A 14,566-nucleotide genomic window follows, 5' to 3' on the forward strand; every position below is an offset into this window, starting at 1 on the left:
AACGCGCAACCCAAATGGCGTTTTTTGTTATAAAAGTAATATTTATCGAACAAAAATAACATTTATTGTGTAACTGGGAGTCTCGTGAGTGCAAACATCTGAAGATTATCTAAGGTAAGTGATTAATTTTATTGCTTTTCTGACTTTCGTGACCATGCTAATTTGGGGCTAGCTGTTCTAGCATTGATTGCTACACTCACAAAAGCTTGGATTTCTTTCGCTGTAAAGTATATTTTCAAAATCTGACACGATAGGTGGATTAACAACAAGCTAAACTGTGTTTTGGTATATTTCACTTGTGATTGCATGATTATAAATATTTGTTGTAAGATTTTTGCATTTGGCGCCTTGCAATTCTAGCGGTTGTTTAGGAAAGTTATCCCGTAAAAGGGATCCGTAGCGCAGAGAAGTTAATGCTAGCTAGCAACTTACCTTGGCTTCTTACTGCATTTGCGTAACAGGCGGGCTCCTCGTGAGGCAGGTGGTTAGAGCGTTGGACTAGTTAACCGTAAGGTTGCAAGATTGAATCCCTGAGCTGACAAGGTAAAAATCTGTCATTCTGCCCCTGAACAAGGCAGGTAACCCACCGTTCCTAGGCCGTCATTGAAAATAAGAATGTGTTCTTAACTGACTTGCCTAGTTAAATAAAGGTGTAAAAAAAAAAAAAATATTGGCAAAATCGGCATCCAAAATTACCAATTTCCGATCGTTATGAAAACTTGAAATCGGACCTAATTAATCAGCCATTACGATTAATCGGTCGAACTCTACTCTGGACGGTTCTGACTTAGCATATGTGGACAACTACACATACCTAGGTGTCTGGTTAGACTGTAAACTCTCCTTCCAGACTCACATTAGGCATCTCCAATCCAAAATTAAATCTAGAATCGGCTTCCTATTTCGCAACAAAGCCTCCTTCACTCATTCTGCCAAACGTACCCTCATAAAACTGACTATCCTACCGATCCTTGACTTCGGCGATGTCATTTACAAAACAGCCTCCAACACTCTACTCAGCAAATTGGATGTAGTCTATCACAGTGCCATCTGTTTAGTCACCAAAGCCCCATATACTACCCACCACTGCAACCTGTATGCTCTTGTTGGCTGGCCCTCACTACATATTCGTCGCCAAACCCACTGGCTCCAGGTCATCTAGGTAAAGCCCCGCCTTATCTCAGCTCACTGGTCACCATAGCAACACCCACACGTAGCACGCGCTCCAGCAGGTATATTTCACTGGTCAACCCCAAAGCCAACACACCATTTGGCCGCCTTTCCTTCCAGTTCTCTACTGCCAGTTCTCTACTTGACTGGAACGAATTGTAAAAATCACTGAAGTTGGAGACATATCTCCCTCTCTAACTTTAAGCATCAGCTGTCAGAGCAGCTTACCAGTCATTGTACCTATACACAGCCCATCTGTAAATAGCACACCCAACTACCTCATCCCCATATTGTTATTATTTGTTGTTGTTCTTTTGCACCCCAGCATCTCTACTTGCACGTCACCATCTGCACATCTATCACTCCAGTGTTAATGCTAAATTGTAATTATTTCGGCTCTATGGCCTATTTATTGCCTTACCTCCCTAATCTTAGTACGTTTGCACATAGACTTTTCTATTGTGTTATTGACTGCACATTTGTTAATCCCATGTGGAACTCTGTGTTGTTGTTTTTGTCGCACTGCTTTGCTTTATCTTGGCCAGGTCGCAGTTATAAATGAGAACTTGTTCTCAACTGGCCTACCTGGTTAAATAAAGCTACATTAAAACTTTACAAAATGAAATACAGTAGCTACAGCGTTTTCTCCTCTTGAAAATCTCTAAAAGCCATTGTCCGGTGCTCTCTCTGAGACGCTTTTGTCTTGCCATCCGTCTTCATCTTAGTGAGGTAGAAATCCATGGCCGGAATTAAAGCCTGCTGATGCTGTGAATATTTCACAACAGTCACCTGAAACTGCCTCCCAACAAATGCAACTCCGAGGACTTCTGCTCCATTCATCTTAATCAGAGGATTTTAGCAACACTTTGTCCACGAGGACACTTCCAACGCAGCCATGATATGTCATTTTGCCAATTCAATTGAATGACTATGTCTTATCTATCTGTGGTTGCCCATGTTGGGATAGCACTGGGATGAGTCAATGATAAATGGAAGGACGCTTACAAACAGCAAGTGAGTTTTTAATTAATCTCAGATAATGTTAAGAATCAACACTCAGCTGTGTAATTCTGTTAGGGACGACCGTCACAGTGGTTCCCAAAGCCTCATTATGAGCAAAACAGTCCAGCAGTGTAGTTTTATACAATGACTTAAAGAAACTTAAATTAGCTGGGATGGCTCACCAGCTCGTCTAAAACTACCATTTGGGAAACACCGCTCTAATACAAGGTGCCTGTGCAAGGGAAATTCCTCATTGATAATCCTGTCATTGTCATAGGTACATGTAAATACACTGCTCAAAAAAATAAAGGGAACACTTAACTTCTTATGGCTGAAGGGGCAGTATTGAGTAGCTTGGATGAAAGGTGCCCATTTCAAACGGCCTGCTCCTCAGTCATAGTTCCTAATATTTGCATATTATTATTAGTATTGGATAGAAAACACTCTAAAGTTTCTAAAACTGTTTGAATTATGTCTGTGAGATTGACAGAACTCATAATGGCAGGCAAAATCCTGAGTTGAAATCAAAACAGGAAGTCAGAAATCTGAGCTTGTCTGTATTCATCAGAGTCCCTTAAGAAATCAAATTGAGTTATGACTGATGTTGCACTGCCTAGGGGTTCCACTAGATGTCAGCAATCAATAGAAATTCCAATGAGACTTCTATGATGTTGTGGGAGAGAATGAGAGCAGAATCAGTCAGGTGTCCATCAAGCAGCCATGCCCTGATCATGCCTTTTCTTCATGCAAGGCACTGACGTTCCATTGCTCACGCAGACAAGAAGGAATACTCCGGTTGGTACTTTATTGAAGCTACGTGTTAAAAACATCCTAATGATTGATTCAGTACTTAGTTTGAAATGTTTCTTCAACCGGTAATATCACATTTTGAAGTTTTTGTCCGATATAACACTGACCAGAATTAGCGTTTGGATATGTAAACCAGACGCGCTAACAAAAGAAGGTATTTGGACATAAATAACGGATTTTTTCGAACAAAACAAACATTTATTGTGGACCTGGGATTCCTGGTGTGCTTTCTGATCTACATCATCAAAGGTAATTGAATATTTATCATGTATTTTATTGTTTATAGTGACGCCATCTTTGCAGCTGTGGTATGCTACTATTGAGTGCCGTCTCAGATTATAGCGTGCAATTATTTTTACGTAAAGTTTTTTTGAAATCTGACATAGCGGTTGCATTAAGGAGAGGTATGTCTATAATTCAATGTGTATAACTTGTATTATCATCTATATTTATGAGTATTCATGTATTCATGTTGAAACGATGGGCTATGCAAAGTCACTTGATGTTTTTGCATTTAGTGAATCTTGTAGCCTCAATGTAAACTCAGATTTTTTTATATAAATATGAACTTAATCAAACAAAACATGCATGTATTGTGTAACATGAAGTCCTATGAGTGTCATCTGATGAAAATAATCGAAGGTTAGTGATTCATTTTATCTCTATTCTGGTTTTTGTGAAGCTATCTTTAGCTGGGAAAATGGCTGTGATTATTTTTGGTTTTGTGGTGACCTAACATAATCGTTTGTAGTGCTTTCGCTGAAAAGCCTATTTGAAATCGGACACTTTGGTGGGATTAACACTTTAAAATGATATAAGACACATGAATGTCTGAGGAATTTTAATTATGAGATTTGGCGCCCTGCACTTGGACTGGCTGTTGTCATATCAGTCCCGATATCGGGACTGCAGCCATAACACAATGTAACTCCAAGTCAATCACACTTCTGTGAAATCAAACTGTCCACTTAGGAAGCAACACTGATTGCCAATAAATTTCACATACTGTTGTGCAAATGGAATAGACAACAGGTGAAAATTATAGGCAATTAGCAAGACACCCCCAATAAAGGAGTGGTTCTGCAGGTGGTGACCACAGACCACTTCTCAGTTCCTATGCTTCCTGGCTGATGTTTTGGTCACTTTTAAAGTGACCAAACTGGCGGTGCTTTCACTCTAGTGGTAGCATGAGATGGAGTCTACAACCCACACAAGTGGCTCAGGTAGTGCAGCTCATCCAGGATGGCACATCAATGCGAGCTGTGGCAAGAAGGTTTGCTGTGTCTGTCAGCGTAGTGTACAGAGCATGGAGGCGCTACCAGGAGACAGGCCAGTACATCAGGAAACGTGGAGGAGGCCGTAAGAGGGCAACAACCCAGCAGCAGGACCGCTACCTCCGCCTTTGTGCAAGGAGGAGCAGGAGGAGCACTGCCAGAGCCCTGCAAAATGACCTCCAGCAGGCCACAAATGTGCATGTGTCTGCTCAAATGGTCAGAAACAGACTCCATGAGGGTGGTATGAGGGCCCGACGTCCACAGGTGGGGGTTGTGCTTACAGCCCAACACCGTGCAGGACGTTTGGCATTTGCCAGAGAACACCAAGATTGGCAAATTCGCCACTGGCACCCTGTGCTCTTCACAGATGAAAGCAGGTTCACACTGAGCACATGTGACAGACGTGACAGAGTCTGGAGACGCCGTGGAGAACGTTCTGCTGCCTGCAACATCCTCCAGCATGACCGGTTTGGCAGTGGGTCAGTCATGGTGTGGGGTGGCATTTCTTTGGGGTGCTGCACAGCCCTCCATGTGCTCGCCAGAGGTAGCCTGACTGCCATTAGGTACCGAGATGAGATCCTCAGACCCCTTGTGAGACCATATGCTGGTGCGGTTGGCCCTGGGTTCCTCCTAATGCAAGACAATGCTAGACCTCATGTGGCTGGAGTGTGTCAGCAGTTCCTGCAAGAGGAAGGCATTGATGCTATGGACTGGCCCGCCCGTTCCTCAGACCTGAATCCAATTGAGCACATCTGGGACATCATGTCTCGCTCCATCCACCAACGCCACGTTGCACCACAGACTGTCCAGGAGTTGGCGGATGCTTTAGTCCAGGTCTGGGAGGAGATCCCTCAGGAGACCATCCGCCACCTCATCAGGAGCATGCCCAGGGGTTGTAGGGAGGTCATACAGGCACGTGGAGGCCACACACACTACTGAGCCTCATTTTGACTTGTTTTAAGGACATTACATCAAAGTTGGATCAGCCTGTAGTGTGGTTTTACACTTTAATTTTGAGTGTGACTCCAAATCCAGACCTCCATGGGTTGATAAATTTGATTTCCATTGATAATTTTTGTGTGATTTTGTTGTCAGCACATTCAACTATGTAAAGAAAAAAGTATTTAATAAGAATATTTCATTCATTCAGATCTAGGATGTGTTATTTTAGTGTTCCCTTTATTTTTTTGAGCAGTGTATATCACAGGCTCACATGGAAACTGCCAAACGTCCTGCTGTGCAAAGGGCAAACTCAGCCGATCAGACTCATTATTCAGAAATAATGATGATCCCAGCTAGAGGGCTCTGTGAATGAAAGACAAAATGGATTGATGATATTTATATCAAACACACATCCTGCTATTTAGGAAACGTTCATCCTGGCGCCAACAGACACAACTACAGCACACATCACAGATGGAACTATAAAGCAAAACTGCTAGGTTTATTCTAACCATTGTATGGTTACCTTGATGGCTGTAGATGCTATTTGGATGTGGTGCAGCTTGCGCAAGGTGCCTTCCCTGTCGATGAAGTAGGATGCAGCCAGCTGGTGGAGTGCCTCCAGAGTTACGGCCGTACCGTTGGCCTCGCTTGCCTCCACTGTCCTACTCAACCTCCGCTTGTCCACAAAGATCATTAACGACTCCTCCCCTAAACACAAACAAGGGCACAGAAAGGCGCAGAATATGCACTGAGAACTGGGCCGGGAATAGTCCACATCCAACACAACACCTATACAGCACAGAGAGAATATGTTTCTGAAGCTGAGAATCAGGAGCATACAGATTGAGTGGAAAGAAATAGGCCTTCCAATCATTACACCAATAAATAAAAGGTTTATTATTCTTACCCCCCAGGGTGGCTGAGAGTAGGAAGTGTGTTCCGTACTTCCTGATGATGCTGTCTGTGATAGAGCTGAGGCTGGGCCGTCTGCCCAGGTGCCTTATGGTCTGAAGGAACTCGGGGTCCAGAGGCAGAGCCAGACCATTGTTATCATGTCTCTCTAGAGCCAGGCTGTTCACCTTCCAGCGGCCAAACTCCCTGCAATGTCACACACAAACATTAGTACGCACACACACACACACAAACAAACTCACAGGCAGGGATGCACACACACACACACACTGGCAGGGCACACTCCATTAGCAAACACCCTCTATCATAGTCATAGTGAAGAGAGAGAAAAAGGGCTCAAGAGCATGTTACAGCCAGACCCAGCCCACAACCCCAGTGCCCTCTGCCAAAATGAAGAGTGGACCTTCTAAAGGTCTGCAGAGGCCCTGGCCCCGCCCCAGGATGAGGCCAATGTCTATCTGTGCTCTGAGTATTGAAAGAAGAATACAACATAGGATTATACTGTTCCAATTGCAGAGTGGACAGAACGACACAGCTTGGGCTGCATTAGAAGACTCATATTCAGATTCAGGCCATGCTGGGTGGAAAATATCATGTCTGCACAGCAACTCCGGTGACATTTGGATCTTTATGTGCCATTTCCTAAAAGATTAATGGTGCCATGCTGTTTTCAATGTGTTTTGATAATTGCTCTGTGCCTATCGTGAAAACACTGACCTTCCCCAACACTTTTTTACACAATGGTGTAAACTCGGTTGTGTAGAGTGACTTGTGATGCCCTGCGGCTGGACTGGTTTGTAATCACTGGGGAAGACATTCTGCTCAAAGGGAGCAAGCACACACACACACACACACACACACTGTGCTGATGAGCTGCTCTCAAGGGTCCTCTGTAGAGGCTAAGACCCTCTGATGAGGATAAAGGGTCTTGATATCCATGCTGGCAGTGCAGGGCTCCAACGGTCTTTATCTAGATTACCATGTGGCTCAAATAGCCCATAATAACCAGGGTTTAGTGGTCAGGCCTGTTATGGAAAGAAAGGATAATTGTAAAGCTGTCAGAAATGAGTGCTGCTGAGGTGTATTATTCCATTATAAGCAGTCCATGTTGCGAGTGTTCCACCACAGCAAGGATACTATATCTATAACTCACATTTCTATGTGAATTTGGTCAGGTCGCCTAAAAAGTTACATATTGCAGCTTTAACACCGGTGGGATTGCAATTGACACCACATGTGGTGAATAAATGAAGTGTTAAATGAATCACTTCTGAATCAACACTGTGTGGTGTTGTTACTCAACTGTGTTGAGTTAATTTCCATTAACCCTGAGTAAAAAAGACATGGAAGGGGCCTTGTTCACATTTTCCCAAAATGCTTTGTTGCAGGTTGATTTTTAGAAATGTATTTTAATATCTGTGTTTCTGCATAAACATTGATTGATTATTTGAACTAAACTAATCCAATCTGTAATTGCACCTGTTACTGAGATGGTTGTTACAATTTAGATGGTTTATGTAGTCTTTTTTGTCAAGTCCTTCACAATAGCAGTCATTTTGAATACAGGTTGTGGGACAGAGTATACAAAATATTAAGAACAGTTCCTTCCATGACATAGACTGACCAGGTGAATCCAGGTGAAAGTTATGATCTCATATTGATGTCACTTGTTAAATCCACTTCAATCAGAGTAGATGATGGGGAGGAGACAGGTTAAAGAAGAATTGAGACAATTGAGACATGGATTGTATATTGTCGTGGAAATTCTAATCAATAATGAGGAGAGACAAGGTCAATCACCAATCAGGATATTACTTTATTCAAACCTTATTAATAAGGGAGCATAGAGCAATTGCTTCCACAATATTGAGGCTGGTCGACTCAACACTCCGAAGTGTTGTGGCGAGCAGCTCTGATACAAACAACAAAACATATATTTTATATCAAAGATACACCATCTTGGTCTACATGACAAACAACAGATGCATGGAATGGGTCACAAGGTGAGACTTGATATATGAGAAAGGAGTATCCCCCAGCCAGATAGCATTTGTTATGAAGACTGTTCTTATTGTACAAAGTTTGGCCCCTAACACAAGGCTCTGATCTCATCCCTTGTACTTCACAGTACAGAAACACCAACTCATTCTATGGCATAAATCAAATGTAAAGTCCTGAGGACACTGAGTCTCTGGGTCATACACTAGGTATAGGATGACGTACAATTGTAAATCAGAGATTACCTACAATTGTTCCAGACACTACCCCACACATCTTGTGTCAGGCCTTACCTTCCCCAAGGCCAAAGGAGGGAGTGACTGGCACACAAACATTGTGGACACAAGTAATTGGTTCCCCATTAATCACGCCATCCCTTCACATGATTTAAAATAGGTAAAGACACATTCACATATGAAGACAATGTTCCCTCCTGTCCTCTTCTCTATCTGATATTCTGCATAGCACCAGGGACATGTGATAGACACGTTTGACTTCTCCCCTCTCTGGACCCCAGGTGACTGAGACCCATATGAGGGAAGAAGTGCAACTCTACGGACAATTCCTTCAACCTCATGGCTTGGTTTTTGCTCTGACATACACTGTCAACTGTGGAACTTGACATAGACAGGTGTGTGCCTTTCCATATCATGCCCAATCAATTGAATTTACCCCAGGTGGACTCCAATCAAGTTTTTGAAACATCTCAAGGATGATCAATGGAAACAGGTTGCACCTGAGCTCACTTTAGCAAAGGGTCTGAATACTTATGTAAATAAGGTGATTCTGATTTTATTGGGAATACATTTTCAGAAATGTCTAAAATCCTGTTTATGCTTTCTCATTATGGGGTATTGTGTGTAGATTGATGAGGAAAACATTTTAATACATTTTAGAATAAGGCTATAATGTAACAAAATGTGGGAAAGGTGAAGGGGTCTGAATACTTTCAAAATATACTGTATAGTCATAAGGGTTTACTTTTAATTCAAACACATTCACTTAGGCAGCAGTCACTTGGTAAAGGCTTCAGGAATAGAAAGTATTGAATGCAACAACCATGTCTCTGTCACTTACAAACGTAGTCATGGGTGGGTATCTCTCACATTCACTTGAAAGGCATGCTGGAAAATATGCAAATAAAGCTTTACAAACTACAATATTAAAACACTGTGAGTGTAAAAATTCTGATCTCATATGTGCTGTGTAGGCACGCATGCTGATGTGATGTTACACACTGCCATTACACTGGGTGTTCTGTCATGGAATTTACAATAAGCAGATATGCACGCAGATATACACTCACGCACACACAGCAACACTCATGTATTTCTGGAGAGAACTATCCCCAGGACTCCGTGCTTACTGTCAATCAAAATCTCACCAATGAGAATTTCCCCAGAGGAAAAAACAAGTGAAAAAATAAAGTAGCCAACAGGAATCAGTTCATTAGGGCCTGTTTCATGACGGATTTCTCTATAACGAGGGGCCATTACTGGTACTCCTTCCACTAAGCTGAGGGGGAGAAAGGGAGGGGGGGAGAGGGAACAAGGGAATAAAGGAGCGAGGGAGTGGAGGAGAGCTTAACCGTAATCGACACAAAGCTTCTGGGGATTTCTGATGGACAGTTATGGATTCCGCTGCAGGTTAGCAAGGACACACACACACACACATACAGGCGGGTTAGCTGGGCAATTCCACCACTGGCCCCTGGCAGTATGTGAGCGACAGGGGTTCCAACTAGTGTGTGTGTGAGTGTCAGACCTAGGTTCAAATACATGTGTATTTAGTATTAGTTATTTAAAATACGTATTTGAGTATTTTCAAATACATAGCCCAAAACAATTTATTTTCTTTTAATATTTGAATGGTTATTTGTAAAAACCAAATAGTCTACCAAAAATACTTTTTAAGACTCTCCTGGGGAACTATTTGAAACCCTTTCAAACATAGTTTCCCAAAACATATTTCAAATACCCTCAAATACTCTGCTCTCAAAGTTGGACTAAAAATACAATATTTATTTAAAATTCTATAAGTACATGGTTGCTTCTTTTGCTAATTTTGAAGATGACACATCCTCAAAAAAAATAGGATACTGGTGATGAAGAGGAGGAAGGTCTGCAACCTGTAAGTTCCATTGACCTTGATGACGTTCACTTTTCACAGCATGAACGTTGCTATACTCACACAATACTGCTCACCATTAAAGATTGCCTTCAATCTGTATATAACCTTATGAAAGCCATTTCCAAAAACGTTAACATTGTCTCCCACTAACGCAAGTCAACATTTGCACAGGATCTCCTTGAAGGGGAGAATTGTCTGCAACCAGCCACTGTCACAAGGTAGAATTATCAACTGAAAATGTTTGACACACTGCCTGTCACCAAGCTATCCATGCATGAGAAGTATATCATTGCTGATGCTGTGGACATCCTAACCCCTTTGATGTTGCCACAGATTGTGTGAGCAAGGATCCAACATCATCATAGCCAACATTATCATTCCTATGCAGAGGACTGACTAAACATCTCACCAATTGCTCTACCAGGTACAATGAAAAGCTTGTCAAAAGAAGCTGTTGATAAGCGCCGGACTGTTTATGAGCAGAAGAACCCATACCAGATTGCCTCAGTCTTGGATCCACAATTTAAACTGCCATGGTGCAATGCCACCGAGAAGGCTGCCCTTACTGCAGATATCATCGATCTTGCCACAAAGTTCACTAGCACAACACAGGATGATCCCCCACCAAAAGCAAAGTAAAAGTTGATTGGACACACTGTTTAGTTTTACGGAACAACTAAGCTTGGCTGCATGTACTCCAAACAACAAGGACATTGAGGAGAACCTCAGCTTCATTAAATAGTACCCGCAAAACAAGTCTCAACGTCAACAGTGAAGAGGCGACTCCGGGATGCTGGCCTTCTAGGCAGAGTTGCAAAGAAAAAGCCATATCTCTGTCCAGTGTCTGTGTTCTTTTGCCCATCTTAATCTTTTCTTTTAATTGGCTTTTTCTTTGCAACTCTGCCTAGAAGGCCAGCATCCTGGAGTCGCCTCTTCACTGTTGACGTTGAGACTGGTGTTTTGTGGGTACTATTTAATGAAGCTTCCAGTTGAGGACTTGTGAGGCGCCTGTTTCTCAAACTAGACACTCTAATGTACCTGTCCTCTTGCTCAGTTGTGCACCGGAGCCTCCCACTCCTCTTTCTATTCTGGTTAGAGACAGTTTGCGCTGTTCTGTGAATGGAGTAGTACACAGCGTTGGACGAGATCTTCAGTTTCTTGGCAATTTCTCACATGGAATAGCCTTCATTTCTCAGAACAAGAATAGACTGACAAGTTTCAGAAGAAAGTGCTTTGTTTCTGGCCATTTTGTGCCTGAAATCGAACCCATAAATGCTGATGCTCCAGATACTCAACAAGTCTAAAGAAGGCCAGTTGTATTGCTTCTTTAATCAGGACAACCTTTTTCAGCTGTTCTAACATAATTGCAAAAGGGTTTTCTAATGATCAATTAGCCTTTTAAAATGATAAACTTGGATTAGCTTACACAACGTGCCATTGTAACACAGGAGTGATGGTTGCTGAAAATGGGCCTCTGTACGCCTATGTAGATATTTCATTACAAATCATACGTTTCCAGCTCCAATAGTCATTTACAACATTAACAATGACTACACTGTATTTCTCATCAATTTGATGTTATTTTAATGGACCAAAAATGTGCTTTTCTTTCAAAAAGAAGAACATTTCTAAGTGACCCCAAACTTTTGAACGGTAGTGTATACCAAATATTTATTTGAAAATACTGTCTTTAAAATATTTCCAACGATATGTATTTGAAGTAATTGTAAATACATGCCAATACTTTACAAATTGTATTTTGAAAAACATTCCAATATTCAACTACTTTTCTTTCAAATAAAGCTTATCTTAATACTTGCTTTCAAATGTATTGAAAAGTAATTGAAATACCTGAAATAGTTTTGAACCCAGGTCATTGTGTGTGTATACAGTGGGGCAAAAAAGTATTTAGTCAGCCACCAATTGTGCAAGTTCTCCCACTTAAAAAGATGAGAGAGGCCTGTAATTTTCATCATAGGTACACTTCAACTATGACAGACAAAATGAGAAAAAAAAATCCAGAAAATCACATTGTAGGATTTTTAATGAATTAAGCATCCCAGAGAAGTGCAAAAAATAGCCCACACATGTAGCCTAAGAAACAAGGTTCATGAAATCAATAACTTCCTTGTAACAGATTTCATTCATATTCTGACTATCTTTGAAACTCACTTAGATAATACCTTTGATTATACAGTGGTAGCAAAACATGGTTATAACATCTACAGAAAATAAAGAAATGCCGATGGGGGCTGTGTTGCAGTCTATATTCAGAACCAGATTCCTGTAAAGCTTAGAGAAGATTTCATGTTAAATACTGTTGAAGTGATATGGCTACAGGTTAATCTGCCTTACCTAAAGCCCATTCTTATGGAAGCTCCTCTAGACCACCAAGTGCTAACAGTCAGCATCTAGGTAATATGTGTGAAATGCTTGATAAAGTATGTGGGATTAACAGAGAGGTATATTTTCTGGATGATTTCAATATTGACTGGCTTTCATCAAGCTGTCCACTCAAGAAAAAGCTTCAAACTGTAACAAGTGCCTGCAACCTGGTTCAGGTTATCAGTCAACCTACCAGGGTAGTTACAAACAGCACAGGAATTAAATCATCATGTTGATAATATCTGTTGTGATGTTGGACTGATTAATGTGACGACTGCTGTTCATCGGATGATTAACTGTTGATAATTAAGTGATTAAATGAATCAGGTAATTATTAACTCAGTAACCTGGCGCACCATGGGAAAGTTTGGTTTTATTGAGTTTCTATTTCCCAAATTAACTCAAAGAAGATCAGAATATCGATTTCACAACAGTCGCTAATTAATTAATTTCCTCTAGAGTCTCATCCTAAACGTCGCATAATCTGGGATTCTGCACAAAACCGAGTCCCACTAAATAAGTCTGTACCACACCAATTGAGTTCATTATTTATTTACTAACAAGCTAAAATTATAGTATAAGATACAAATACACAAACACACAGTCTTGGCTATTGATTAGAACTTAGTACAATGAAACAGGTCACTAGCGGGCCAACACAATATGACATGTGTTACACAAAATGGGTATTTCAAAAGAGAGAGAAAGAGTGCACGATAGAAAAGCACACTTGGGTACATTTGTAAACTATGCTTAGTTTAACCCTAACCTTGCCCCGAACTGCCACTCTTATGGGTAAGAATATAATGATGTAATTAAGTGTCGAAGGTCTCCGATGGGGTATCAGTGGACCAAGTTCCCACTTCTCCTCTGATGGCAACACTTCTGTTGTTAACAGGTGTAACTCTCTGATTGTCCACACGATGTCGGTGTCCTTTCTCTTAGTGGTCTGTTTCCTCGCTCTTGTTCTGAAAGAGTGGTCTTCTGAGGATGGCTAATCAGCCATATAGGTGGTGCCAGCATGAGAATGAAAGCACTGTAACCGTGTGTGTAACTGGGATTCCTTGGAGAGTGGTAACCCGGAGGTCCTGCTTCAATTAATAACCCTCTTAGACACAGCTACTCATCCATAGCATAGATTGTTAAAAGGTTCCTTTGTCTTCTTCAACCTCGTTTTGCGTTTTGGGTTTACAACTAATTGGACCTTGGCTGCAGCTCCTGGTCACCTAGTTATAATGTTAATTCTTAACTCACATGATTTAGACGCTCGGGTCAGAAATGGGCGTTTCATCCTTTAAGGCAAGGTCTGGATTTTACTCAGATCCAATTTAGACAACTAACTTCACATTTCATCTTTATAAAAACATTATCTTTGATCTGGACATTTTCCACACAACGTACATTATGCAAACATCAGGTACATATTGTGAAAACTCGTCAAGTTACAATGTTTTTGTTATAATATCGTCATTTAACTTTTAATAACATAACAAAAACTACATTCATTTTCATATTCCATCTACCGTCATTACTACCATTTTGACTGGGAAAACATATTGTCCCAAAGTCCATTTATTGCATGTTACTGTTCTGAGGTAGGTTCTCCATAGGCCCATTACATTCCATTCCTCCAAACTGAGAGGACAAAGGATTTTGTCTGCTGCCTTAAGATTTACAATGGGCGTGAGGTGTCATAAAACCGCCCACCATACTTCTCGATCTCTCCCCCTCTGGTGGGTGTGAGATATGTCTCTTGTAGTATGGTCCACGGTAACCTGACCCGAACAGGCCAGTCATGACATATCACTACTAATGCTACAGAAATATGCTTTATAGCAGTATCGAGATCCATTGGATGTAGTGATCACAATATAAACTCAACAAAAAAAGAAACGTCCTCTCACTGTCAACTGCATTTATTTTCAGAAACCTTAACATGT

At 41.3% G+C, this 14,566-nt stretch overlaps 1 protein-coding gene across 1 annotated transcript in view; it reads right to left on the reverse strand.

Annotated features, from left to right (window-relative positions):
* Nucleotides 1-14,566, reverse strand: part of LOC120052093 (BMP/retinoic acid-inducible neural-specific protein 3-like) — a 94,058-nt gene that overhangs the window by 45,090 nt on the left and 34,402 nt on the right. The window contains exons 2-3 of the mRNA XM_038998945.1: nt 6,109-6,299; nt 5,725-5,909 (exon numbers count right to left, since the gene is read on the reverse strand). Coding sequence (XP_038854873.1) covers nt 5,725-5,909; nt 6,109-6,299 — 376 coding nt within the window. The remainder of the gene's footprint in view (nt 1-5,724; nt 5,910-6,108; nt 6,300-14,566) is intronic.

This window comes from Salvelinus namaycush, chromosome 8 (assembly GCF_016432855.1).
Source record: "Salvelinus namaycush isolate Seneca chromosome 8, SaNama_1.0, whole genome shotgun sequence".
Lineage (NCBI taxonomy): Eukaryota > Metazoa > Chordata > Actinopteri > Salmoniformes > Salmonidae > Salvelinus > Salvelinus namaycush.